This window comes from Molothrus ater, chromosome 3 (genome assembly GCF_012460135.2).
Source record: "Molothrus ater isolate BHLD 08-10-18 breed brown headed cowbird chromosome 3, BPBGC_Mater_1.1, whole genome shotgun sequence".
Lineage (NCBI taxonomy): Eukaryota > Metazoa > Chordata > Aves > Passeriformes > Icteridae > Molothrus > Molothrus ater.
Window position 1 is genome coordinate 54,615,071 of NC_050480.2, and position 26,153 is coordinate 54,641,223.

Here is a 26,153-nt window from a genome sequence, read left to right on the forward strand (position 1 = left end):
CCTTCCCATTTTTAGCTGGGTGAAGCTGCACAAGTCAGCTCAAAGCCAACTCAGATGCATATTTCTTCTGCTAGAGCATTTGCAATTACACTCAGCTACATTCCAACTTCAAGAGAGACAAACTCACACAAAGAGACTTGGGTTCATGGAGCCTATCTCTGCAGTGGAAAATGTCAACTGAATTTTCCTCTTCCCTTGTATAAAGACTCCTTCAAGTAAAGAGGGAATTGGCTGATGTAATTGCTGAGACATTCTCCATCGCATTTGAAAAGTCATGGCAATCAGGTGTAGTTCCAGGTGACTGGAAAAAGGGAAACATTGCACCTGTCATTAAAATGGGTAGAAAGGAGGCTCCTGAGAACCAACATATCAGCCTCACCTCTGTGTCTGGGAGCATCATGGAACTCTTAGAAGTTATGTTAAGGTACACAGGGGACAGGGAGGTGATTTGGGACAGCCTGTATGGCGTCAACAAGGGCAAATCCTGCCTGACCAACCTTGTGGCCTTCTACGATGAAGTGACTACATCAGTGTGATTAGAGAAAGGCCTTGGGTGTCATCTATCTGGACATAGGTAAGACTTTTGGCATATCTCCCACAATGTCCCTCTCTCTAAATTGGGCACACATGACTTTGATGGGTGGACTGTTCAATAGATGAGAAACTGCTTGGACAGCCACACCCAAAGAGTAGTGGTCTAAGGCTCAATGTCCAGATGGACATTGGTGACAAATGGCCTCCCTCAGGGGTCTGTTTGGGATCAGTGCTATTTAATGTTTTCACCACAAACATGGACAATGGGGTGGAGTGCAAATCCACAAGAAACAGAGACATTTTTATTAAAGGTTTACAATGCAGATACAGAAGTTGTGTAATAATATGCTACTTACTGCAAAGCACTACCAATGAACATTCAAGCCTTATGGAAAAAAAAGACATTTTTCTTACTTTTTGCTAGTGCTCTGCTAATAAAATTTACTTCCTTATATCCTTGAGCCATCAAGGCCACAACATTATTACTGCTAAACATATTTACAGTCAGGTTTCTCAATTTTTGGATTGCAGAAACAGAAAATGTCCTTAAAAATATTTGGCTGTCTGCTGGCAAGTCACAGTATTTTGCCTGTGTGCTTCATGCAAAGTAAAGAAGAAATAATGGCTTCAATTAATTACATAAATTTTGTGAAAGCTGAACTTTTGACTACCCACAAAACTATGATCTGAAGTTTACTTAAACACATTTTTTGTCTATGAGTTAAGACTTTCTTTCATTCAAATATTCATTCAATATCTTAAAATTTTTTGATTGTCGTATGTGAGCATGTCAGACTACTCTGAATCCATCAGGTAGTAATGATTTCACAGGATGTTACTCCATTTAAATCTAGTTAATTCTAGATTTATAATTAATAATAATAATAATTTATAATTTTGTTATTTAAATAATACTGCTGTGTGGTACAAAACAAGGTATCAACTCCTTCCAAGTGCCTATCTTATGTTGTTTAAAAATTAGATGCAAAACCTCTTAGAATGGTGATGACTCTGGTTTAAACTTTAATGATGGCTATGAGGTGATACAGCTAAACTAACACAAAATTAAACATAAATTCATATGACCACACAGTCGAATTTTCAAAAGAAAGAGAAAAAAATTAAGGCACTTCTGTTATATCTAGCTTCATCCTCTGCTGATATATAGGCTACATATTTAGCTGCAACACAGTGATGAAACTCAAATAATCCTTTAATTTACAACTTGCAAGGATTTGGTCTTCAATCTTTATTATGCAGTCTATGGCAGAAACAAACAATTTCACATTATAACCTTATTTTTACACAGATTTAACAATGAAAATAAGAAATATATTTTGGCTGCAGAACAAAACAAACAAACAAACAAAAAAACCTGTTCCATATAGCTGTATTTCAGAATACACTTAAATTCATCAAAGTACAATTTTCCTCCAGTTAACTACTGATGATTTATTTACAGAGCAAGTAACAAACAATGTCTAGAAAATACCATTGAACCACAGATTATCTACATGGATATTTCTAATCTTCATAATAGAAAACAGCTAAGAAGGCATTTGCTGCAGCACATTGTTTCTTCCTGAAATCTTAATGTGTTTTAGCAGCTAATACAAAATGCAGATGCAGACTGTATCATGTTAATTAGAAAAGCAAACATACTATGGGTTTGGCTAAGAAAAAGTAGATGTCTAGCAAATTGGTTTTTAAAATTTCTTTTTTAAAAAAGGTCTAATGCATTAACTGCTCCAAGTACTTCATATAAGGGCTGTTGTTTACTTACAAAGTGAAAATGCTGCTGACAGAGGAGCTGAAATTTGAGAAACTACTTGAAAGAGAAGACATCATCAGCCTGTGCAAGCTGTGACAGGCTCATAGCTACATTTTTATTCCCAAAGAAATTTATGTTAATCTATGCTATTTTGGGGATCATTTGACAATCAATAACAATGTAGAGTACTTTCATTTACTCCTATCTTTTAGAAAAAGTGATCGCTCATTGTTTTGATTTTAAAGTGTTTTTTTAAATTTATATGAAATAGAAGGAGAAGATGAAGCTTGGAGGCTTTTTTGTTTTTTTTTTTTTTGGTCTTGTTTTGGTTGTTTTGGTTTGCTTTTTTTGTTGTTTTTTTTTAAGGGATCACTGAAAAAAAAATTTCCTTTGAAACTGCAAAACATGCAACCCTTGCAAGAGAAGACCTCTTAAACTAAAAATGTGTTGTTCTACATGACCTCATGAGACTTCAGCACATAAACAACCTGCACAGAAAACACCTCTATAAATAAATTTTAAGAGTAAATAGAGTGTACCCAACAGTATTACAACTTCATATCCCATTATTTTCCATCCTCAAAAGCTCACCTTATTTTTCAAACTATGGTTGTCTAGCCTTTGAATTTTTGTTTCCAACCTTTTTTAACACCACTGTAACTTACCAAGAGCATGTCAGGTTGCTACAGGCACAGTAGCTTTGTTTTAGACTAATGTATGTGCTCCTGGTAAATAGGAATGCTTTGAACACTGGAGCCTGGAAAGGCCCCTGTATCTTCTGGCTCTGCTCGCTGTTACATTTCATGCTTCTGTTAAGTGCAATGCAGATGTGCTGCAGAAGCAATTTTTGACAGACTGGAAAAGCAGGCACTTTCCTCTGTGGTATTTTGTTTTTGAGGGAAAGCAAATCCTACATGTTCCCACTAGCACACCGTGGCAGTGGCCACTGCTCTGAGAGCCATGCAGCGGGAGACCCTGTCACGGCAGTGGAGTAGTTTCAGCTTCTTGAAGTTCCAACTGAAAGGAAAGAAATTGCAAATACAATGAACAATTGCTTGATATCTTCCCACCCACAAGTTTGTGTGTGTGTTTTTTTTAGGAGGAATTTATTTCTCATTTGCAGCTACTGTTCTGATGTATAAAGCTGAGCACATAGCCCAGAGTAAGGCCAGGCTATGCTTTTGTCTGAAGCAACAGAGGAAATGATCACAAAGAAACATTAGTAGGTCTGAAATTTGAATTAGAATATACTTCACATCAAGCCAGTTGTTCTCTTTCTAGGGTGGAACTCTCTATGAATTTCATGAGCATGGAAAAATTTCACTCCCTCTCTGTATTCTTTCTGTAGCAGTTACAGGGGAATTCTTGCATTCTGTGTTCATATCAGACAAGTGTCTAACTTCTGGATTTTCAGTTATAGTCTAGTTTAAATTCTATGTTAGGTGGACTCACATCAGCAAACAAGCCCAACAATCCCCCAGCTCTGCATGTCCACGGTCTCCAGGCTGAGTCCTACTTGCATGCAGGCAGGGTAGCACTACAGATGTTTTCACCAAGAAAACCTGCTTGCTGCTTGGCACACCCTGAAAGGCTGCAACCCCTTTTTGCTCAGCAAATTTTGTACAAGAACCTGCTGAGAGCTGGGTGGGAGACACTGCAATTCAAGGGTTTATGGAATGGCATAGACACAGATGGAGCCTGGAGATTCACAAAGAGCCCATGTCATTGCATATCAGCTACAAAAGAAAGCCCAGTTTTAAGGACCTATTACAAATGTTTCATAGATGTCACTATCTTGCCATAAATGGGCTTTTTAAGAAACCAGTACTTTAAAATTATTATTGAAATACAGTATAATTCACTGTAGAGAAAGGAGAAATGTTAATTTTCTAAAAACACACAGGAATGCCATTCTCTGTTAATACAGATAGATGTGAATCTGCCAAGAAGCTGCCCAATTTTTTCATGTTTCTGCAACAGGAATCACCAGCATTCCCCACATTTGTTCACAGTGGGTCATATAGCACAAGGAAAATTAAGAAGTAAGAAAACACTTATTTCATTCATTTAATCAAAGTGAAACTAGCTTTCAATTTTTCCTTTTTTTAACTTAAAACCTTTTCTTGAATCCAATATCCTTTTGATTTCTACATGTGGCTGCCAATCCAGGCAGTAAAGGCAAAGCTTTCAGGGCTGAGCCTTTTGTTGTTGAACATATCTGAGGCCTCATTTTCAGCATGTGGAGAGGATTTACAGTTTCCATTAAGGCATTTAGACATATTTCAGTAGTTGATAAAAAAGCATCAGAAGCTAAAATTGAAAAGAAGAGTTACAAACTAAATTGTCCCAAAGATGTGCCTATACATAATTTCCTTAATAGTTTGGATACATTTAGGTGAAGCTGCTATAAAAGCAGCTATAAAAATGGGTCACAAAGAAACTAATCCACTGAAACAAATTAAATTTCTCAGATTTCTGTAATTATTAATAATCCAGTTCCCTAATTATTTAGGATTTTTAGTGATTAACACATAGATACTAGCAAAAAATCAGTTTTCAGGGAAAAATAACTATCAATATTTTAAATTCAAAAAATTAAACCTTCTTTTAATCTCAGAGATAAAGTGATGCAGAGAGTGTCTGAACATCTGAAGTAAAAGTGATTTCAATATATTTGCCAACATTTTGATATGAGTCAGTTAATGTCAACAACATCAAAAACCCTCAGCCATTTGCAAAAGCTACTATTTGGTCTTTCATTCCCCTCCCCTGCCAACACTTGGTCATAGAGAAAAGTTCAAAGAAAGCAGTTTTGCTTTTCAAGCATTTTTTCCCCCCAGGATTCCATCACTCCTTCTCCATGCAAATACACTTATAAGATTGCATAAACCCTCCTGAAAACTTTAAGCATTTAATCTAAACCTTTTTGGCAATGCCAAGCAGCCACAGAGTAGGCCCAAGGCCACTATATTTAACTCAGAATAATATGAATATTTATGATGTTTCCTGTTGGTGCTTTTGAACTGGTAGAAGACACTGTTGTTCCTTCCAACAACTTAAATACTTAAAAGTGTCAATTCTAAATGCTTTTAAATGCTTTAAGAGTGTTAGGCCGTATGTGATTGAGCCTTGCAGCTCTCATTTAGCAGCAGAAAAGAATTCTTACTTGGCAAAAAAGCAACTTGTAGAACATCTGTTTCTTAGAAAATTGTATGAAATGTGCCAAGTACTACACAGCCTTGCAATTAGAATTCATACCAAATGCTCTCCAAGGCCTTGTCTATACAAGAAAAAGCTTGTCAGTATACCTCAATCAATAGGTACACAAACTAGACTTTCCTTCACAGAAAGCACTTACCTGTAAAAAGAATACCCTGTCTATAGAATTTACAGAATCTCACTGTCTGAGCAAATATTGGTTTGTCTGGGGGTTTATTTTCTTTTTTATTTTCTGAGAGCTAAAGCTTCATTCATTCATTCTAGGGACTTCTGTATTTAATAATATAAAAATATCAGGTATTACATTTTTAGTTGCTATTCCAGAGAATCTGTCTAGTGCAGATTAGTTTAACAATCTTGTCTCTCATTCTGATAAAAGCAGACATCAAAAATGTCCCTTACAGCAATGTTTGCAGGAGAAAAAAAAAGATAAATTGACTTTAATATTAAGCTTTGAACATGGCTTGCTCTGAATGTATTCCATAGACATTGTGGAGAGTGAGAAAGATTGTACCAAATAGCTGGTGAGCTGAACTCCAGGGAGAAGGCTCAGGTCAGCATTCAGGGAGCACATCTGGCATCAGCAGCTGCCAAAGCAAGGACTGCAGGGATGATGGGGAAGGAAGGGAGTTGGCCACTCCAGAGTCTTTCAAATACCTGAACATGCAAAGTCCCATCCACCACCTATGAGTGCCTGAGCTACCAAGTGCTGGCTTCTTCTCCCTGGCTCTGGGGAAAACTAATGGTTAGTTGCTAGGAAGAGCTACCAAAGCAGTCAAAAAATTTCTTCCAGCTCTGCACACACCTTTTTTGTTCCATGCAGATTGGCTCTTTACTTCAGTTTCCATCCTTAATGCCTCACTTGAACCTCATTCCTTATGTTTCCCTCTCTCCTCAATATTTTTCCTCTCACCTCCCCTTCCCTTCAGCACCCTTCCCTTCCCTGCTCTTTACATATGCTTGATTTCTTCGTAACTAATTTATTTCATCACTATTCCCTGAAGAGAAAAACAAACCCTAACCAGCAAAGAACCCAACTATAGGACTAGCTTCCCCCTTATTGCCCTTCTCAAGATCATTTCACTTGCTTGCTCCATCCCTGCCCCAGCAGGCTGTCTCTCTTGGTGGTGTAGGCTGAAACATCTCTCTGGGAAACATCATCTTCTATTCTGTGCTCAGGCAAACAGATTTTATTTCACTCAGCCTCTAGGCGGTACCTAGTACACATTAATCTTTTCTATGGGTAGAAGTTTAGAAGGCTACAGCTCTCCTAGAAGTAAGATAAAGATATACAACTAAATGTAGAAATTGGATGCATACACACTGCACTCTATAAAGCTGTAGTTGTACTAGACAGAAATACAATCTTGCTGTCAGACACATGCACAAAATTGACTCCACTGAGGATTACAAATGCATTATTAACAGATGAATGTAGTAGTTTGCTACACCTAGTAAATATTACAATACATACATACATACATACATACATATATATGTGCACCTATGCCAAGTTTGGCAGTTCTGCCTCACCACCAGACTGAGCAGGTGCTGATTTCACAGGCCACAGTTTGGCATGGATGAGTCAGACACAGGTGAACACCAATTGTTGATGCTTAATAAAGATTCTCGCTTTAGCCCTTCTCCCTTTAGACTTCCCTCCTCTTTTGTGGTGCAATTACTGTTTAGTCTCCTTGGAGATGGGAATGCTCTTATTTGGGCTATCTGGCAGCAGCTGAGCATCAGGCAGATAGCTGCTTTCACAAGAAGCCCCTGAGTTCTGCACCTGGAGGAGGCAGCCAACTTGTGGCTGAAGTGGCAGCAGTGAGAAACTGTTGCATGAGCAACCTGAGTATATTGCTGAAAGGTGATACAGCAAGGAATGAACCAGGCTTATGCCTTTCATTCTTATTTTTAAAGAATTACAGAGACAACTCAGACTTTTAGTGTTTGCAATGTGCTTGAGTTACTTTCATGAATGTTAAGATTTTCTTTCCTGTTTTGCTGAGAGATGAAGCTTGGAAAACCTCAAGACGAAGTACAGGACCATGGATACTGAACATGTACAAAACAGCTTCTTTGCAAAAACGATGCAAAAATAGGCTGAATAAAAAAACCACAAACAACTCTTGTTATCTGATGTGCCATAAAATCCCTACTTCCTAAAGGCTTTTTCTACATGGAAAAGGTATTTTCTTGGTATACCTGAAATGGCAAGATGGCACATTAGTATTTAACATGTGTGTATATATTTTCATATCTATATATACATATATATACATATCTAACCCCACCTTATTCACCACATAATTATCTGACACAAGAACTGCATGAGACAAGCCTTGGTCTATCTCTTGCATGACTTTCTGGACAAGCAAGGCCAGGTAAGCCTTCTTTGTACGTCAGGAAAAGTGAACAAGCACAGTTTTTTATCTTTTTATTCACTGTTGCAATGGGAGAAGATGAGAGACCTGTATTCTGTCCCACTCCTGTCTCTGTCAGCAGATAAGGAGTATGAACGGGGAAATATGTGATTAATTTTCAACCTGCTGCAAACAGCCTACAAGTGAAACACTGTTTTTTTATAATGTGCTTTGTACATGCATGCACACTGGACCCAGTCACTCAAGGTACCCTTTAGAACCCTTGGCTTCTGAGCATCAAGCAAGGCAGAGAACAACTTAGCACCATGCAGGACTGGGGTCTCTGTGTATGCATACACCAGTTTCAAACATAACCTTGAAAGTGTTCAGACCTTCCAAAAGCTACAAATCAGTGTAAGTGGTAATTTCAGAACACATGTCATCTCCAAGCGGGTGGCCTGGATCCAGAGATGACATCTCCACTGCTAGTCATACCTGGTGGTTAGTCCTATCCACTGTGTTGGCAGTGGAAGCATGGTCACGAGTGTTTTGTCGGACTCGGGTGGAGTTTTGCTGCTCAATGGTTGAGGAAGTGGGGATGCAGAACTCTCTGAAACACCTTTTGAAATTCTCATCTAGAAATGCATAAAGGACCGGATTAAGGCAGCTATTTGTATACCCTAGAGCAATACAGAAGTGCCAGGAGACAGTCTGGAAAGTAGTTTCTGGGATGTTGACCAGGGCTTTAATGATAACATAAATGTGGATGGGAGTCCAGCAGACAATGAACACTGCCACCACCACAAGAACCATCCTGGTGATTCTCCTCAGGTTCCTGTCCTTCTCTTTGGAGCCGGATAACATGCGGACGCTCTTCAGGCGTAAAATCATCAGCCCGTAACACACCGTAATGATCAGCACCGGCATGATGAAGGCAAAGATGAACACACAGATTTTCAGGAGGTTCTCCCAGTACCAAGCAGGGTGGGAGAATGTAAGGGTGCAGTCAATTGAGCCTGAGGAAAAGGAAAACAGCAGAGAAGGACATGCAGGTTAGCTTTTCATTTGCTTTTCTTTAATCCTTTCTTTAATTAAATATCATAGGCAAATATATGAAGACTTTACACCTAAGTAAACGTGTAAAATGAAACAATCTGTGACCTGTCATTTCCACAAACATTGGTAGGATAGAGTGCATGAAGCATGAGTTAGAAAAACAAAACTAAATTAACATGTTCTCTTTTGCATATTATGGCTTGGAATTTAATGGATACTAAACAAGGAAAAGAGTTGAATTGTCATATATGCTTAAACTTTGACTGATTTTCACTTTCAGTATAAAACATGGTGAAAAGAAAGTTTGTTAAGCCACCACATATGTTGAGAGTTTGGGCATTTCAGGGCAACAGGGAAGAGAATGCCACGACACTTGGTAACTATGCGCTGTGGATGGATTTATGCTGACATGCTCTCACTGCCCCTTTATGGAAGGTCTTGGAGCACCAGTGGTCCAGAACGTGCTCTCTGCTCTGTATCATGTCCTGCCAGACAGGGTGTAACATATCTATGACTGCCAGCTTTCCAGTGAGAGTATCCTGGGTAAAGCTCCTGTGCTGAGGGGCAGTGCAGAACTGCCCCACTGCAGAAGGCAGGCAGGCACAGATGCTTTTCCAAGCACTACAGTAACTGAGTGGGACAGCAAGACTTGCATGGACCCCCTGAAGGAGCTGGAGCTGCTTGCTGTTAAACACGGATCACATGCACTGCTTGTGCAATCAACTGTAGCCAGATGCAAAATTGTTGAAGGGGCTCATTTGCACTGATAATTGCTTTACACAGGTTAGAGGTCAGAAGTTAATTCAACGCCTCTACACTACATTGAAACAATGCAGAAAGGAGTTTAAATGTAGAGTACTCAATTTAGGAATGACAGCCAGACTTACCATGCCTATATTTAGTAGTTGCCATGAACATAACTGGCAGGCCAATGGCAGAGGAAAGAATCCAGTTGCAGACATTGACAATTTTGGCATTTCGGGGGGTGCGGAAATCAAGGGCCTTAACTGGGTGGCAAACAGCCACGTAGCGATCCACACTCATGGTGCAGAGAGTGAAGATACTGGTGAACATATTGTAGTAGTCTATGGATATAACAATCTTACAGAGGATGGTACCAAATGGCCAGGTTCCCATCAAGTAATTCACGCTCTGGAATGGCAGAGTACTTGTTGCTAGGGCATCTGCCAATGCAAGATTGAAAATATAGATGTTGGTGGCAGTCTTCATTTTTGTGTACCTAGGGAAAAAAAAAATGGCAGAGCATGTGAATGACTACCACTGACATTGTTAAATAAAACTGAATTCAGTGCATCATCTATAAAAAGCTTCTGTAAAATAATGTGCTAGATACTGTCAAAGATCACATTTCCTGCTTTTAAAGAAATGACCACACTATGATTCACCTCCATGTTGGCGGTTCAGTGAGACATCAGCTAAAGGGTATAAGGAAGAAAAGATTAATTTAACTTGTGCAGAAGAAAAAGATACACATAGAAGAAACAATATTACAGACGCTAATGAATTGAGAAGATGAAAAAATTGTATGTTAACAGATTAGATACTGTACTACATGGATAGATTTTCTGTACCTGCTGACATCATGCCAAATATCATAACTATGTTCTGTAGAAATAAAAATTCATTCCTAGGTTGTGAAGTAGTAATGATGTCATTCCAAAAGAGCAGCACTTGAGACCCATTTTTTATGTAGAAGCTGTACTTTTGCAGAGGTACAAAAAAAGTTTCAATTTAAGTAATGCTCCTGGCCATGCTGCCCTGATCGCTGCTGAGGTTGCTGGGCCCTGTGGCTGCTTGGCTTTTGGGGGTCAGATGGCTTGCTCTTTTGATGAAACTTCCTTCCATTTCTGCAAAACTAATAAGAAGAGTGTTTGATCAAATATTTTACAATTTATAGAGTGCTTTTCAAGAGGAATAGCTAATTTCAAAAGACCTGTTAGGGAACCTGCTAGGGTAAACAAAAAGTAAAATACATAATTTTGTGGGTTTTATCTCTCTGAGTTAGATTTCTTCAGAACATGAGTCAGTTGCCTAAAATCCCAATGAAAGAATTGTGTAGGGAATGCAACTTTTCTTTGGTAGGGTGTGCAGAAATGCAGACCTCATGTTGAATGGACCTAGAAAGATTTTATGATGAACATTTGAAGTCATTGGTACTGGATCTGTTCTCTCATTTTTAGCACTTATCATGAGAAGACACTAACAATCCTAATTTCAATTTAGGGTGGTTTTTAAAAGCAGGTTTCTAAGTAGATCCAAGCGCTATCTTGATTGATACCTTGAGAAAGTATGATCTGAATATGATACTTTCAAGTTGTAAATAAACTCCATATTCTGAAAGTCCTGTAAAAACTTTCCTTACTCCATTTATATAACAAGTTTGTAACTAACACAGGAGGAGGTAGATGCTGCAAGCATCTACAACTCTCTTCTGGAAATTTGGAAAATGTACAGGATTGCAGTGTGGGAGAGGTACACAATAAAAGCTATAGCTCTAAAAGCTGTTTGGAAGGAGAAGAAAATATTTCTCAGGCAATTTGCTGGAGAATCTTCCAGATGAGAATAAAAGCAACAACATTTATATTCTGCTTTTAATATTATCCAGTACTAAGCCCTGTGGTTTATCAAAATGAATATCTCTCCAAAGGTCTGAGATATCCAGGAGTATCTGCAGGTTTGTCCAGAGCTGACCTGAAGGTTTGATTGTGTTGTGAGCAGACATATCCAGCTTGCTCCCACCTGATCTGCTCAGGCCAGGACAGCGACAGAGGGGCAGTGGCTCTCAAAGGTGATGAGGGCTCTGTGCCCTCACCTGGGCTGCTGATCCCTGCTCAGACCTTAGATGATTGCCTGCCTTCTTCACAGCTGGACAAGAAAGCACGCTTGGGAATGCTGCTCAGTGCTGCTGCCATCACACGTGATTTGGGACAGGTCTGTCTGGAGAGCGCATGGTCAGCTTATAATGACAATGCTTTGTCAGCAGCAATTAAAGCCATTATGATTTAAAAGAAATGCTTGATACAGCAAAAAAGCCCAAACGATCAACCAATATGTAAATGACTTTCAGGTTAGCATGACAGAGGATAGACAGAAAAACACTCTGAATAAATAGAATAAAGTTTCTTCACTGGGCATGGGCCTTATCCCACTTAAATGCTACATATTTTTCAGTTTTGCAATCTAATTTTCAATGCCAGTTTAAGTTTAAAAGTTCTTGGACTTGCTTTTTTTAATGGCCTCTGTAGACCATTACTGAAGTGTTTTGCTTGATGTACTCTGTAATCTTTGTACTTCTAATCATGCTGTTTTTAAAATGAATAGAAACAGAGCTCTTACGGTGACAGAAAGTATTTCCCTCCACCTGCTGCCTAATCAACAAAAGCCTATTGAAATTTACAATATTCTTTTCAGTGAATTCTATGGGCATTTCTCTGTACAAAATATTGAAAGATTTTATAAGGGGCTTATTTCTGCAAGGTACATTTTGCAAAACATGTATTTTTCTAAATTAGTAGATTATCAGTGTTCCCAGGATTATTTTTTTGGCATGAAAAAATAAATACCAAAGCACTTGATTAAACATAATTTTAACAGCATGAAAAGCAACAGTCAGTCAAAATGAAGCTTTTCAAAGTCTTGAACTTAGCTGCTATTATACTTTTTGCTAAGGTATCAGTCTACCTATTTGAACGAGCAGAACAAACATTTCCATTATCCAGACACAGATTTTTATGTGATTCTATTTCTACAGTTGAGATGGACTTAGTAATACCAAAATTTATAATGCAATACCAAAATTTATAAATGCAATCTTTTAAGATACTGCTTTCACACTTTCATTCAAACTTACTAGAGAATCTAAAACTTAACAGAAACGTAGACAAAAAATCTTAATTGCAAACTCATAAAAATCTGAATGCTGGTATTTAGATTACATTAAAATTTCAGTGTCTAAAACATCAAGTGTATTAAATTCTGCACAACAAAGCAAGGTTGCAAGTGAAGACAGAAGTTAGCTTTGGGTGGCCTTACTTTTATTTTACAGCTCTGCAAGGAAAAAACTAATAGAATGTGATGAACTGGGGGCTTTTTGTGAATATTCAGCGCAATACTGCTGTTGGTATATATCCAAATTAATTATGCTCATTATAATACTGGCACTTACTAGTACACCCCTTCTAATTCCTCAGTGCAGGTTTTGTATCATAAAATATCTGTTCATGGAACTGTTGTTTTGCTGCTAATAGTAGATGATAAATCAGGTTTACAACAGTAAGAATACACTTTATGTCTGTCTAATTTTTAGGGAAAGCTCAGCCTTGTCTTTATCTTCAATCCTACAAAACTTTAAGGTAGACTTCAAGTTTGAAGACTTGAGCTGTACAGGTCCACTGACTGAGATTTGCTTGGAATAAGAAAAAACAATGGAGAAAAGAGTGAGAATTCAGCTCAGATAGCCACCACGTTCCTAGCATTCAAGGATTAATAGAAAGTCCTGAAATGGACCCCTCAACTGTCTGCCCACAGGCCACTTGTAGTTTTTTAAACTAAATAAAAATTTCACCAGGTTAATCTTTCACCAGATTAACCTCAGAGAGACTCCGGCTCCCGAGGGTAACACCACCTTTCCTTCCACGTCTCGTGCAACAGGAGAGATGTGAGCATGTTTGTGACTCTTATTTAAGCCTCACAGAGTTTTTATAGTGCTATTGTGGTCTATACAACTGATGTAGTCATGTCCCTACTGCTCCCTAATCAAGTGGTTTACATCCATGTGGATTGTTGAGACATCCTCCCCTCTGCCCTCCTGGATCAGATCGGCTTTACAGCATCCTTGGACCACCAGGCTGGTGCAAAGAGGCTAGAGAGGTCCACACTTAGCTCAGTGTAATACAGATTATTATTATTATTATTATTATTATTATTATTATTATTATTATTATTAATAACAAGACCACCACCAACAAAAAGAATAATGATAAATTAGTATTATGTTGTTATAATAATTATTATTAATGATAATGATGCAGCTCAGAATAATACATAACATTATAAATTAACTTGAAGAATTTCCTCTCTGAAAAACATCAATGAGGAGGGAAAGCAGAAAGTCTTTTTCACTTATGAAATGGAATGGGCTGGTCGATGACAGACTGGTAATAATTACTTTCAGCAACACAAAGGCATGCAAGGTTTTGCCTACAGGATGCTAATTTGGAGACAAAGACTACTTCAAGATCTGTGTCGAAGTTCAGCACAAAATACATGAAAAACTGGACAAAATCACTGGAGATTCACTGCAGAAAGCAGTCACTCTCAAAAATGGTTTGGCTGCTGAAAGAAACAACAGCCAACTGTTAGGTCTTGCATACAGACAACCTGACATAACTCTTCTTGATGCTGGAGATTAGGTTAGCATTTCAAATTCATGTTCTTCTTGCATAAATGACTTGTTAAACAAATGAAGAATCATTATGTGCATACATTAGATTAGCTGAGGTTGCCTTGGGTGGCAAGATTAAAAACATGTGAAGTATGCCTAGTTGAATCAATTTAATTTTTTTTTTCCCCATGACTGTTCTGCACCTTGTATAATGCAACTCAAAAACAGTAGGAAAAAGGGATTTTTGGCATGTTTTCTTGAGATATCAGGTGCTTTTAATTTTTCTTGAGTCCCTAAAGCTTTGAACAAAGTCATGACCTACTCAAGGTGGTCTATAAAAACCTGAAAAATTTTTCTGTCTGCCAATCCAGTTTTAATATTTAACACTGAAATGAAGTCTCTCAAGCCCCATTCTGGAAAGTACCTTTGAGCTAAAGGGTCTCAAAAGGGACTTTACTGATGTCCATCTATTTTATTATCTTTTCTTCCCACAGTAATGGGTCTCCATAGAGTGAAAGACCCATACTATATCTCAGCCACAGCTAAGACGTGTGCTGTGGCAGGCTGTAACCTATTAAAACTTTTGAAGTCATATATATTCTGGATAGGTCTAACCTTCCTGTCCGTGAGCCCATGATTTAATTACCTTGAAAACTTAAGTCTTTGATTTTTCTATTAATGGGTACTTCTGAATGCTTTTTCCTTAAGCCATTTAATTTCATCTCTGGCTACAAGCACAATAAATTTGTGCACAACCCTGATAGGTTATTAGGCAGTAAGGCCACCCAGATTGGAAGTGCCATCTTGTGGTTAACAACCTCTGCATCCTTTTGATGAATATTCTACTAAAGAGATCTTATACAAGGCTGTAATTTAAAACAGTAAGCCCTGAGTGAACCAAACCAACAACAAATTGAAAAACTAAACAAAACTTTAAGCAGGTATAATAGAGCTGAAGGCGTTCACACTTTGTTACAATGAAATTGAGCAATTTGCATCACATTCACTTACTTCCTGCACCCATCCTGAGTTTGGGGGTAAAAACTGAAATGGGGGAGTGAGGAAGCTTTTGCTGCCTTTAAGAAAGACAGAAGCAGTTGCTGTTCCCTCCTGCTGAAGTCTTGCATCCTGACTCCCAGCACAGTGCTACCCATTCAGTGCTGTGACCTGTCATGGTGGTTTAATTAGAGATGAAAAATGCCAGGCATCACTAAGGTGTCAAGGCATGACATCCTGAGGGAGTGCAGTAGATCTAAGATCAGAGTTTAGTTATTTGACATACTTGGTCATAGTTCACATATATTGTTCTAGAGCAGCTTTCTCTCCTTCCTTCACTCACTGGCATGGGGCTGTCCATTTTCTGAAGGAGTCTGAGCATGTATGGGGTCAGTGTGGGCCTGAGCACAGGACAGGGAACTGCTGCACTGTAGCTGCTTCAGCTGTTACCTCTTCTCTCCCTAACAGTTTGTTTTCCCACTGCTTTGTCACTTTATTCTAATCCATGGTACAAACGAGATTTGGCCAGAATGTAACCAAAGTTTACTTCCCTCGGGGTACCTTGTTAGCATCTTTGACTTCCCAGCTTATCCCTTCCCCTCATCAGGACAGTGCCAAGGCATGTGCAGATCCAGCAGTATTTGCTTACAGGATGCAGGAGAAGCAAGCAGAGCACATCACCTCTGAGGAAGTAGCACCAGCTCAGGGCCATTTTTCTTGTACTCAGAACCCATCAGGAATTTATCTCATACCTCAGCTTTGGGAGAGGGTGAGCTAAACAAGAGCCCTTTAGGCAGAGTCACCTTTAGTCTTCAGTGCTTGTCTTTTGGGAAATTATGTGGAGTTGTGAGGGTATCTGACTCATCCTGTTTTCCTGTGATGGACTTTGGACTAAAAATAACTTGCTGCTGTCTTTGTGGCTCTTCCCAATTTTATTTTTTTGGCTACTGAGAGGCATAACTTAGAAGTTTTCTTTCTGCTATTTAGTTTAAGCCAGTGAGTTTAGTCCCTACATGGAGAATATAAAACAAGCTTTCTCCAGACATCATAAAAAGCTACTTAATGATAAAAAACAAATGACAGTAATAAGTATGCTTCAGTGCCCGAACAGTCATCTGCTGGTACACTTCCCTCCCTTCCAGCCTAGCTGAACAGAGGGAAAATTACCTGCCAATTATTTCAGAACTTAATCTGGCCTGTTTGTTAAACCACTTTTATTTGAGTCTCTGTTTGCCTGGGGCTGAGGCATATATGGGTCTCCAATAAAGGTCATTGCTTTCATGGTTATTGTGTAACGTATCTCTCTGAAATAAATCAATGGTGCTAAAAAGGCTAACTTCAATATATTGCCGTTATCCAGCAGCAGGTGCTTATTGTTGAAGCTTTTGCTTTGCTAGGAAGACATATAAAGGAAAACTGTCAGTATATTCAATTTGACTTTTTCCCCTCTGCCTTCAGGGAAGTGTGACTGAGAGTAAAACTGCTGACTACACCTCTGATAACAGATAATGTGGTGACATTTTCCTAGAGGGGACAAGTTATCAGCTACTTTGTCTGGTTTCCAGGTGCTGGTACCTTACTCCTGATCTGTAGATGGATCACCTGAGATAAGGACTGTACATGAAATATCCCTGGTCAGCAGGGAAGCTGGCAGGGAAGCCTTTGAAGACAGTTTTAATGCTAGTAGATGTGAGATCCCTAAAGGTGTGGTAGGGAACAGCAGGTAATCAATCCCCCTGGTCAGAGGGTAGCAGGGAGGTGGCATGGGGCTGGAGGCCAGGCCATACACACACTGTGCAGACCAAAGTAACACCAGGCATGCAAGGTATGGCCTCTTGCATGCAGGAGATTGGGATCTTCTGGTGAAGCTGTTGAGTGTGATCTGGAAAGGAGAAAAAGAGGTGAAACAATGGAATTAGAGAGAATAAACACAGAGGAAGGCTTGCCTTTGATGTGGGGAGAAGGGGAAAGCAGGCAATGGTGGAAGCTGGCACGAGAGGAAGGAGCACAGCTATGTGTTATGAGAGAAGACCTGAAATCATGTATATAAGTACAAATCATCATACAAGTATAAATCATCATATAAGTACTGAAATGATGGACTCAGTCTCCACATGACAAGGATGAGATCGTGTCTGCAACTGTGGCTCTGAGGGAGTTCCTAAGACCACAATCTTATGAGAGTGATTTGGGTAATTGGCTCCTTAGATGATTTTTCTATAGGTGCAGCACATCCCAGGGCTGAAGATTAGCACTGTGACAACTGCTACTCCCTGCCCCCCCCTTAAAAAAGAGACTTCACTCAGTTGGAACTGCTCCACACAACACAACAAGGAGGAGATGTTCCATATTACACAAACATTTTTGTTCTGAAGTTTTATTCTTGATCTGAGATACCAGATCTTATAGCTGATAATTGAACACTTCTCAGTAAGAAGGTGGAAAAAATCTATTTCATGTCCTTCACAGTTATTTGATTAGCTATGGTGCATCGTCATCCCTACCTTTTTTCATCATGAAAATTCAAAGGAAAATATAAATAAAATTTAGAAGTGTTTAACATTAAATGAATGAATGAGAATGCTTATCACAGCTTGCCTAAGCTGTGGAACTCCTTGATAGTGAACATCATTAAAAGCCCACTTCCAAAAAGGACTAGAGGTCTTTGAAAGATAATTATAATATTCCCACTTTCAACACCATAAACCTAAACTGCATGATATAAACCAAAGAAGACACAGATGGTTATAAAAAGAGCTTTCTTTGAGATTATCCTAAGCACAACAATTCAGAAAATAGTTGCTTTTGGATTTTAAAAAATATAGTTACAGGAGTGGATTTGTATTTTGAAGAGATTTATCAAGCATTGATAACTTGTTTTCACTTAGAATTATAATGAAAAGAAATAATTTTTTGAAAATGTCTGTTAATGAAGATCTCTACAACAACAATCTTATAACACCTAAGCTTAAAAATAACCAAACTGGAATCTGTAAAAATGCTTCACATGTTTGTTTTGAAGCAACTTTGGAAGAAGGTCACAAAGACTGCCACTACTAAACAATCTTATTTTTGATCCTCATTTTTTTGAGGAGTGCTGAATGTTAGAAATGTCCACAAAAAGCCACTGAATAAATGCTAAGGCAAACTGCATCTCAGAAAATCTCTGCAGTCTAAAAGTCTATTAGAAGGATACTCACACAGTTTTGCCCCTATCTTTTTCCACTCTGTGACTAAACACCAGCTGCTGGCTATGGCTAGAAAAGAGGTTAGTGAGCTAAATTATGATTCTGTGACATTCGGACTTGCACCATGTTATGTTTGAGATTTTTGTAAATATGTCACCTTTTGATCTAGAAAAATTATAAAAGCTTATCCACAGTGTTCAGCAAAAGTTGTGCTCAATGGCTTGGGAAAAGACTGTAAATTAAAATGAAATAAAGCAGTACTTCAGGATTAGGTTAGCTAAATAGCTCCTTAGTCATTATCTTGCTAGTAGTTATGTAATGTAAGCAATATGTGCATACAGTATTTTCTACCCTTACCAAAGCCTTGAAAAGTTGGTAACTTTTGATTATTTTTATAAAGAAATTTAAAAAAAACGAGGAAGTGTTTAACACTATTTTTTCATGGGAGCCATTACCATAATGTCACTCCAGGAAAAGTACAGTGGGTTCAAACAGCTTTAAACAGGCAAGTAGAGTGAGAAGGGTTGTTTCCTGCCCAGAACTGCCTGGTGGTAGGCACTAGCAGAGCCAGAGGGTCTGTGCACCTGGGCCTGGCACGCTGTCCTGTGTGCAGGAGTTCACTGGGACTGGGGCCAGGCACAGGCTCTGGAGATGAGTCTGGGGCTGCAGAGCTCTCACTCATCCCTCAGGTGTCTCTGCTTCCTCAGTGAGATGGGTGTTACCGCCAGGCTGCAGCCTCATGTATTTTTGGTCAAATTTTCATCATGTCTGTAAAAACATAATTAAAAAAAAAGAATATAAAGGTATACATTCCTTTTTATCTGTCTGCTTTCCTTCATCTTGGGGGAGGGAGGAGAGCTGCTTGCTAGTTAAACATTAACCCACTAGCAAAGGTTGGTAAAGTCTGTCACAAACAGTATGCAAACAGGGACACCTGCCTTTCTGTAAGGCAGGATGCTGAGGGTCACCCCCTTGCTATGCTGCTGATTTAATTCAGCTCCTCTGCTGCTCCTGCCCAAGAGTGCTCCCTCAGTTCTGTCCCCAGGTCTCCTTTGGCTGGTGCTGTGAGCTGTATTAATTCATAATTGACATGACTGGATAAGGCTGCTGAGGCTTTCAGCTCTTAGCACGGGGGCAGAATCTTTGCAGTCAGTGGAAGAGGCAGGACACCCACACAAGCAATGCTGTGCAAATGCAGAGAGGTTGTTCTTGAGGCTGTGGACAGGAAAGAAAAGCAGGAATTTTATGCACTTCTCGGTTTCTAAGCTCCCTGATCTGTGCTATTACAAAAGATGCTGAAGGTTACCTTACATACAGCATCCATAACAGCATGTCACCTTGCAAAGAACCTATTTTTTAGAAATACTTGTTTTGCTTCACCCACTTTCAGGCTTGAGATAATTTCCAGAATTTTTTTCTCTAAAAAGACTCAACACTTCTGTGCACAGGTGTGAGAATATTTATTTCTCTGGTGATATCAATTATTTCTACAACTGAAACTTCAACTCTAAGCCTGTTTTACGTAATAAAACAGTTTTTCTGAAGTGTGAGTGAACTCAACTGAACCAGAGTTTCAGTGCTGCACAGTCTTTCCAGATTAGATTCAGCCACAGGTCTTTTTCTTCAAAACACTATTAAGAGGCTGTTTTGAGACACACAGAAAGATTTCTCTTAATTTCAGAGAGAGGATTTCTTCGACTTTTTTCCCCATTTGCCTTTTTTATTTTCTTTAAAACAGTGTAATAATTTACTCAATGAAACAAGACATTTCCTTCCTCTACAAAGGATTGCAGAGAACCTGAGACCCCTTTGTTTATGGTATGTGAAAAATTTATAGCAAAACAAATGAGGAATCACTCTGAAATTGAGTGACTTCCGTGGCTGTTGGTGGAATTACATCTCTCCCAGAGCATTTGGATTGTGGAGGACTGGGGCCTCTGTGAGCTATTCCTCTCTTCCAGACCTGTGATGCTTAAGATTTTCATCTAGGCTCTATTGCAGCTTTCCTGCCTTAATCACAAAGCATATTGTTATTTCCACTCTAATTGTGAGACTAATATCCCATCGACTCGGTGAGAAAGCTGGAAAAGCCTTTAGATTACTGTGTAAATTAATTCAATGCCACATGATACTAATTGCACACTGTCTTCTTGTACTCCACAGCAGGTAGAAGTAGCATTTGCTGTCGATATAGCCATAATGACATTGTATTATTCATATTAGTAATTTACACTTACACAAAGCACATGAGGAAAACAGATAATAAAAATTATCTATAGATTTTTTTTCAGATTACAGGAAATTCATGGCTAGCTGTAAAACCTATTAAACTACTACTGCTGTCACTTGAAGGCATTTTTTGGTACTTGAGGAAGGGAACACTTCAGTGTTAGTAACAGGAGGTTAAGCCTCACATACTTATATACATAAGTTTTTTTATATGTTTTACACATATAAAACATCTAAATATTAATTCAAGGATGAAAGCATTCAGCTGAATAGGAACCATCTGGAAGGATGAGGAGAGTGGATGAGAATACATTAATTATTATGTAATGTGTATAAATTGGAAATCTTGGAATGCATTTGTCCAGTCTGCTTTGCAGGAAGAGCCTTCTTTTCACATTGATAATCACAATACATTTCTAACTCCTCCTCGGACATATCTGCTTTCTGACCTCTGTCTGTCCCAGCAGAGATAGCAGGGTGGCATTGTCTATGATGATGATAGTTCCCTGCAAGGCCAGCACTTGCACTCTTCTGGCTCCAAACCCCTGGATTTGCCTCATGTGGAAAAATTTTAAGAGTAATAATGTTTATAAGAATGATATAATTATTTTAAAACTATTTCCAAAGAAACCAGGCATGAGATGTTAGCATGCAGTACACTCGATCTGAAGTCACTGTTGCTTTCACTGGGGCTGGACTCTGCAAGGTGAGTAGGACAGTTTCAAACATCTAAGCACCTACCTCCCAACTCCTAGTATTTTCAAGACAAACTAGGTACCAATATTACTCAAAAATCTTAATTTTTAGTAGCCTCAATTCCTCTCACAATTAATTTGAAGTTCAATGTTTTGTTCTTCCTGAGCAGGCATGATGGGAAAGGCAAATAAAGAAGGGGAGTTTTATATGATGATGAATTCAATCCAGTGAAACTTTTGCCTCTTACACAAAAGGAGGCATGAATGTGAGCACATTTCATCATATTCTATGATTTGAAACACTTTCAGGCTAGTATAGCTTGCAGCAGGAACTAAATCACTAAGTTCCCTCTTGCTGACCAGATACACTACACGTGCAGAGAAGCACAGAAAGGGAATGTATTTTCATGCTGCTTAAGTCGCAGATGCTATTCAGCCATTAGCATGTAAAGTCCTTGTCATCCCAATTGCTTAACAGCTGTGGTGCTAACTGGGAAGGAATTCTGTCATACCAAAAGCTGTTCTTGCACAGGAGATGTGGGGTTTGCCCTAAAATTCCTGATGGTTTTGGACAAGTCACTTAATTTGCGTTTTCTTCTGTAAAATGAAAATATATTTTTGCTTTCTCCGATTGCTTCTGGCTTTTGTTTGTAAGCTGTCATCTCAGGGAAATATGCTTTCATTAGATAGGAATCTAAATACAAGTGCCTCATTAGATTTGGCTTTGTGGTGCAAGTGTAATTCAATTAATTACTGTAAGAAATATGAACCTAGTAAGGGTTATGCCCAGGATAATAAATACATAATTTCAGGGACAAGCTGCGGCATATTTCTCTGCTGACAGCTATCCTGTCTCTGTTACACTGTGCATCTGCTCTTCCTCCCAGAGGAATGCATTCAACACTGCTATGGTGACTGCAGTCATGCCCCCACTCAGAAGCCTTTCTGCAGATGTATCCTCACACAGACAGCTTGGGTTTCAGACTGACCAAAACCACAGGAGGACAGAAGACAATCTCCCCAGCTCTGTGCATGCAGCCTCTAAAGCACAGTTAAACCTGCAAGGCTTCTGAACTGCTCTAGTCTGAACCACTGATGGGTATCACTTGTGTTCCCACTAGGTCTACCAGATGCACAGGCTTTGCAGTGACATCCCTAACACGTGCTGCATCCTCCATCCTGCTGCAACACCCCACGGTGACCGCGACCCTCACCCCCGGCTTTCCACAGCTGGCACTGCCCCCACGCACCACAAAGCCGCCCGCGGCCGCTGGTTTGCCAGGGATGCCAAGAGACAGCCCCGGCTCCTGCGGCCCCGACTCCTCGGCGAGCGCGGAGCTCAAAGGGAGAACGGACGCTCAGACGCGGGGGGAAATGGTAGTGCTGGGGCTGCCTCGATAGGAACGGAGCGCGCCCCGGGACCACCCCTATCTCCCCCCTTAAAAGCGCCCGCTGGGCTCTCCAGGGCTCAATGGATGCTTGGTTTGGGAACGACGAGCAGCCACGAAGGGAGATGGGCTCGGTCGGCCCCGTCCTGTCGCGCCCCGCCGTCCCTCTCCCGGCCCGTGGCTCCCGGGAGGTGGCAGTGTTCCCCCACGGAAGCCACCTGCCCAGCTCCAGGCCGGCAAGGGAGCCTCCTTCATCTATCTCCCTCTCACTCATTTTCCGCTCATTTACGGGCAATGGATTTACCGCGCGTGATCTGATCTGTAACAGCCCCACTGGGGGCTTTTTCTCTTGCGGGAGAGAAAGTTGCCAAGTGCCGCAGCACAGCCGGAACGCCGGGACTACAGAAAGCGGTGGCGATCACAGCATACGTATTTATACACGTGTATACGCATGTATGTCTATACACATATATAAATGTATTTCAATATACACATATAGATCTAGACATGAGGCAGAGGATCTCCAAACACAGCTACAGAGAAGCAGTGCCATTTACATTTTGTTCGTGCATTTCGGAGAGCTGGGTGGACAGACAGGTGGATGCGTACCGGCTATCCGTGTACCACCCCCTATCTGTGCACCAGCCCGTGCCCATACACGCTCACAGGCAGTGGCTACAGTCCCTTTAAATCCTCGCTCCTTAGGGGACAAGTCCGGGATTCAGGCCGCGTTTGCCAGAGCCGCTCGCAGAGGTGAGCAGCTCGGTGGGTCCTTAGAACATCTTCGGACGCGCAGCGGTTTCTGACGGACCGGCCGCCTCTCACTGCTCCACCGCAAGTTTCTCTTCCACCGTCACCCGCTCAGGCTCTTTATCAAAAGCCTCCTTCCCTTTCCCTTTCTTGCGCCCGCCCGCAACCCCAGTGCACCCCTCTGCGCGCTGCCTGGCGGAGGGGGGCCGCAGCATCCCCGGCGGGACACCGTCCCGCATCCCGGCTCCGGGCGGCGGGGTTCCGCCCCGACGGCAGCGGCCGTGGGCTGCGGGGCGGGGCAGGGCGGCACTCACCTGACGATGACATACATGACCAAGAAGTTGCCGAAGAGCCCCACGACGCAGACCACGGAGTAGAGGGCCATGATGGCGATGGCGGTGACCACGGAGGGGCCGCCGCCCGCGGGCGCGCAGGGCCCGCCGCCGCCCGCGCTGCCATTGCCGCCGCCGCAGGGCTCGGAGCGGTTCCAGCCCAGCGCCGCCGAGGCGTTGCCCCAGACCGGGCAGGGCGGGCGGCAGGCGGAGGCATTGGCGGCGAACGGGACCTCCAGGGCGCCGGCGAGGAGCGGCGCGGACCCGTTTCCCAGCAGGTAGGCGACAGCCATGGCCGTCTGACAGCCACGGCCTCAGCGCGGCCCCCCGCTCCCCGCGCCCCAGGGACGCCCGGCGCGCCGCGCTGCTGCCGCCGCGGTGTCGGCCAGGCGACGGCACCCGCCCTGCCCCGACGGCGCGCCCCGCCGCTGGCTGCGGGCACATGTGTGCGGCGGGCGGGGCGGGCCGGGAGGAGGGGCCGTGTCCGCAGGAGCGGCGGGAGCCGCCTCCCCGCGCCCTCCGCCCGCTGCTGCTCCTCCCCGGCCGGCGGGACGCGGTGGCGGCCGCCCCCAGCGGCCAGCGGGGCGCACCTGCGGGGGGCAGCGGGCGGCGCGCCGGAGGTGTTCGCCTTCCCTGCGGGTGGCACTTGAAGGCAAAGCGCTTAAAATGTTCCTTTGCCCAGCGCCACAGGCATCGGTGGCAAACACCGGAAAGAGAGAACGGAGGGAAACTGACTTGGCGAGATAAAGGCCGGTGCAGACATTGGAGATCAATGCGCGACTGATTATCGTAGTGAGACAGGGGTCTTGGCAAAACGATGTCCTCAGTGATTATAGAGATAACAGAACCTTGTTAAAAGGTGACGAACTTTACGACAACACTTCGGAAGGGGTGGTTGTGAACAGAATTATCCTTTAGAAATTACTCGAATCTCAAGGATCCTTAGGATTTTCAGAGAACCTTCTGTTCAGACCTCCAAGAATGTTCTCCCCTAGTGTTGGTGTGATTGTTATCGAATGTGATAACACAGATAAGAACGACATCAAAACCGTTCTCGAGCCGTACGCTCATTGTTACTGGGGGCTTAATTTGCACACCGTTTGTTTTCACCGGCACCTTTCCCTGATCACTTGTTCCAAATGAGTACAGAGGTGCAGGACTGCCTGATGGCTGATTATTAGGACTTAGCTCATTTACTGTCTCACTAATGAAATCAGAAGAGATCCCTGGTAAGGCAGAAAAAAATATCTCCTGGTGAACAGGAAGGTGACAGAGCAGCAGTGATTGCTCCCGCTGCCTCATCATGGATGCGCACTTATTCTGCTCACCCTGTGCAGAGCACCTCCCGCTATTTCAAGAGTGGTAATGACAAAAGTGGAGAAGAGGCAAGTAGCAACCTAAGAGAAAGATGCAGAATCCCTGGCATTTCCGTATAAGGGTTACCCATGTGCAGTGCTGCTCAGGGCAGGTAACAGTGGCGGAATTGACCACGCACTCTTTCAACGTATATCTGATAATTTGTGGGGAGGAAGAAGAGGCAGTGGGAAAGGGGGTGTCACTGGACTTTGAGAGGGATACAGATATGGAGAATTTGTATTCCTTTTTTCATTCTAAAGGGAAATGGAAGGAGAAGAAAAAGTAAGCTATTAATGGGCACTTTCAGTAGATAGCATGTATTGCTTCATGGCCAGAGAGAGTATTTTCAGCATTGTTCATTGGGTAGGAGAGAGCCCATTTAGCCTTGCGTGTAGGATGAGTTTTAGAATAGGAGTTATTTTTGTCTCTGGAAAAAGCTGTGGACAAGTGGAAATGAAAGCAAGAACTCAGATTTTACGTGGTCAAAGACACTGCCTCTTTATCCCCTGTTGAAGTATAGCATGTACACAGAGCAGGAGGAACAAGGCTTTAAAACTGGGATTTTCTCAGAGGCTTTCATCTCTGTGTATGTGCACAGTGTGGGAGCCTCTCTCTGTGCTTGCCCCTTTGTTACACTAAAGCCATCAGAAGAGTTTAAGGTAAGCCACAAGTACAAAATTACTATTTAGCCCTTTGAACACAACTGTGCCTGGCTGTGGAAGGGATGGGGAAGATGGGGAGCAAAAATCAAGGCTGCCAGGAGATCCACTCCATATCTTGTGTCATAGCCAGATTTGTATCATCCTCACTGTCAGAAGGCTATGCATTAAAAATGACATAAAAATGTCTTTTAAAAAAACCCTTAAAAACAG

General features: G+C 41.4%; 1 protein-coding gene and 1 long non-coding RNA gene across 2 annotated transcripts in view; one reads left to right on the plus strand and one right to left on the minus strand.

Annotated features, from left to right (window-relative positions):
- Positions 1–803: 803 nt before the first annotated feature.
- OPRM1 (opioid receptor mu 1) lies at positions 804–24,316 on the minus strand. Its single transcript, XM_036380141.2, has 4 exons — positions 23,908–24,316; positions 9,831–10,183; positions 8,383–8,903; positions 804–3,322 (listed from the first exon to the last, which is right to left on the minus strand). The coding sequence occupies exons 1-4, from the start codon at positions 24,216–24,218 to the stop codon at positions 3,284–3,286; spliced, it is 1,224 nt and encodes a 407-aa protein (XP_036236034.1). The 5' UTR covers positions 24,219–24,316; the 3' UTR covers positions 804–3,283.
- Positions 24,020–26,153, plus strand: part of LOC118684894 (uncharacterized) — a 149,689-nt gene continuing 147,555 nt past the window's right edge. The window contains exon 1 of the long non-coding RNA XR_004979903.2: positions 24,020–24,203. This is a non-coding gene — a long non-coding RNA (uncharacterized LOC118684894). The remainder of the gene's footprint in view (positions 24,204–26,153) is intronic.

Bases quoted from the DNA above. Each gene is read 5' to 3' on its own strand.
- OPRM1 (XM_036380141.2), bottom strand. From the start codon at position 24,218: ATGGCTGTCGCCTACCTGCTGGGAAACGGGTCCGCGCCGCTCCTCGCC. The intron at 10,184-23,907 runs GTGAGTGCCGCC...TTTTTTCCCTAG, and splicing joins GTCATGTATGTCATCGTCAG to GTACACAAAAATGAAGACTG. The intron at 3,323-8,382 runs GTATGACTAGCA...CTTTCCTTTCAG, and splicing joins TGGATAGGACTAACCACCAG to TTGGAACTTCAAGAAGCTGA.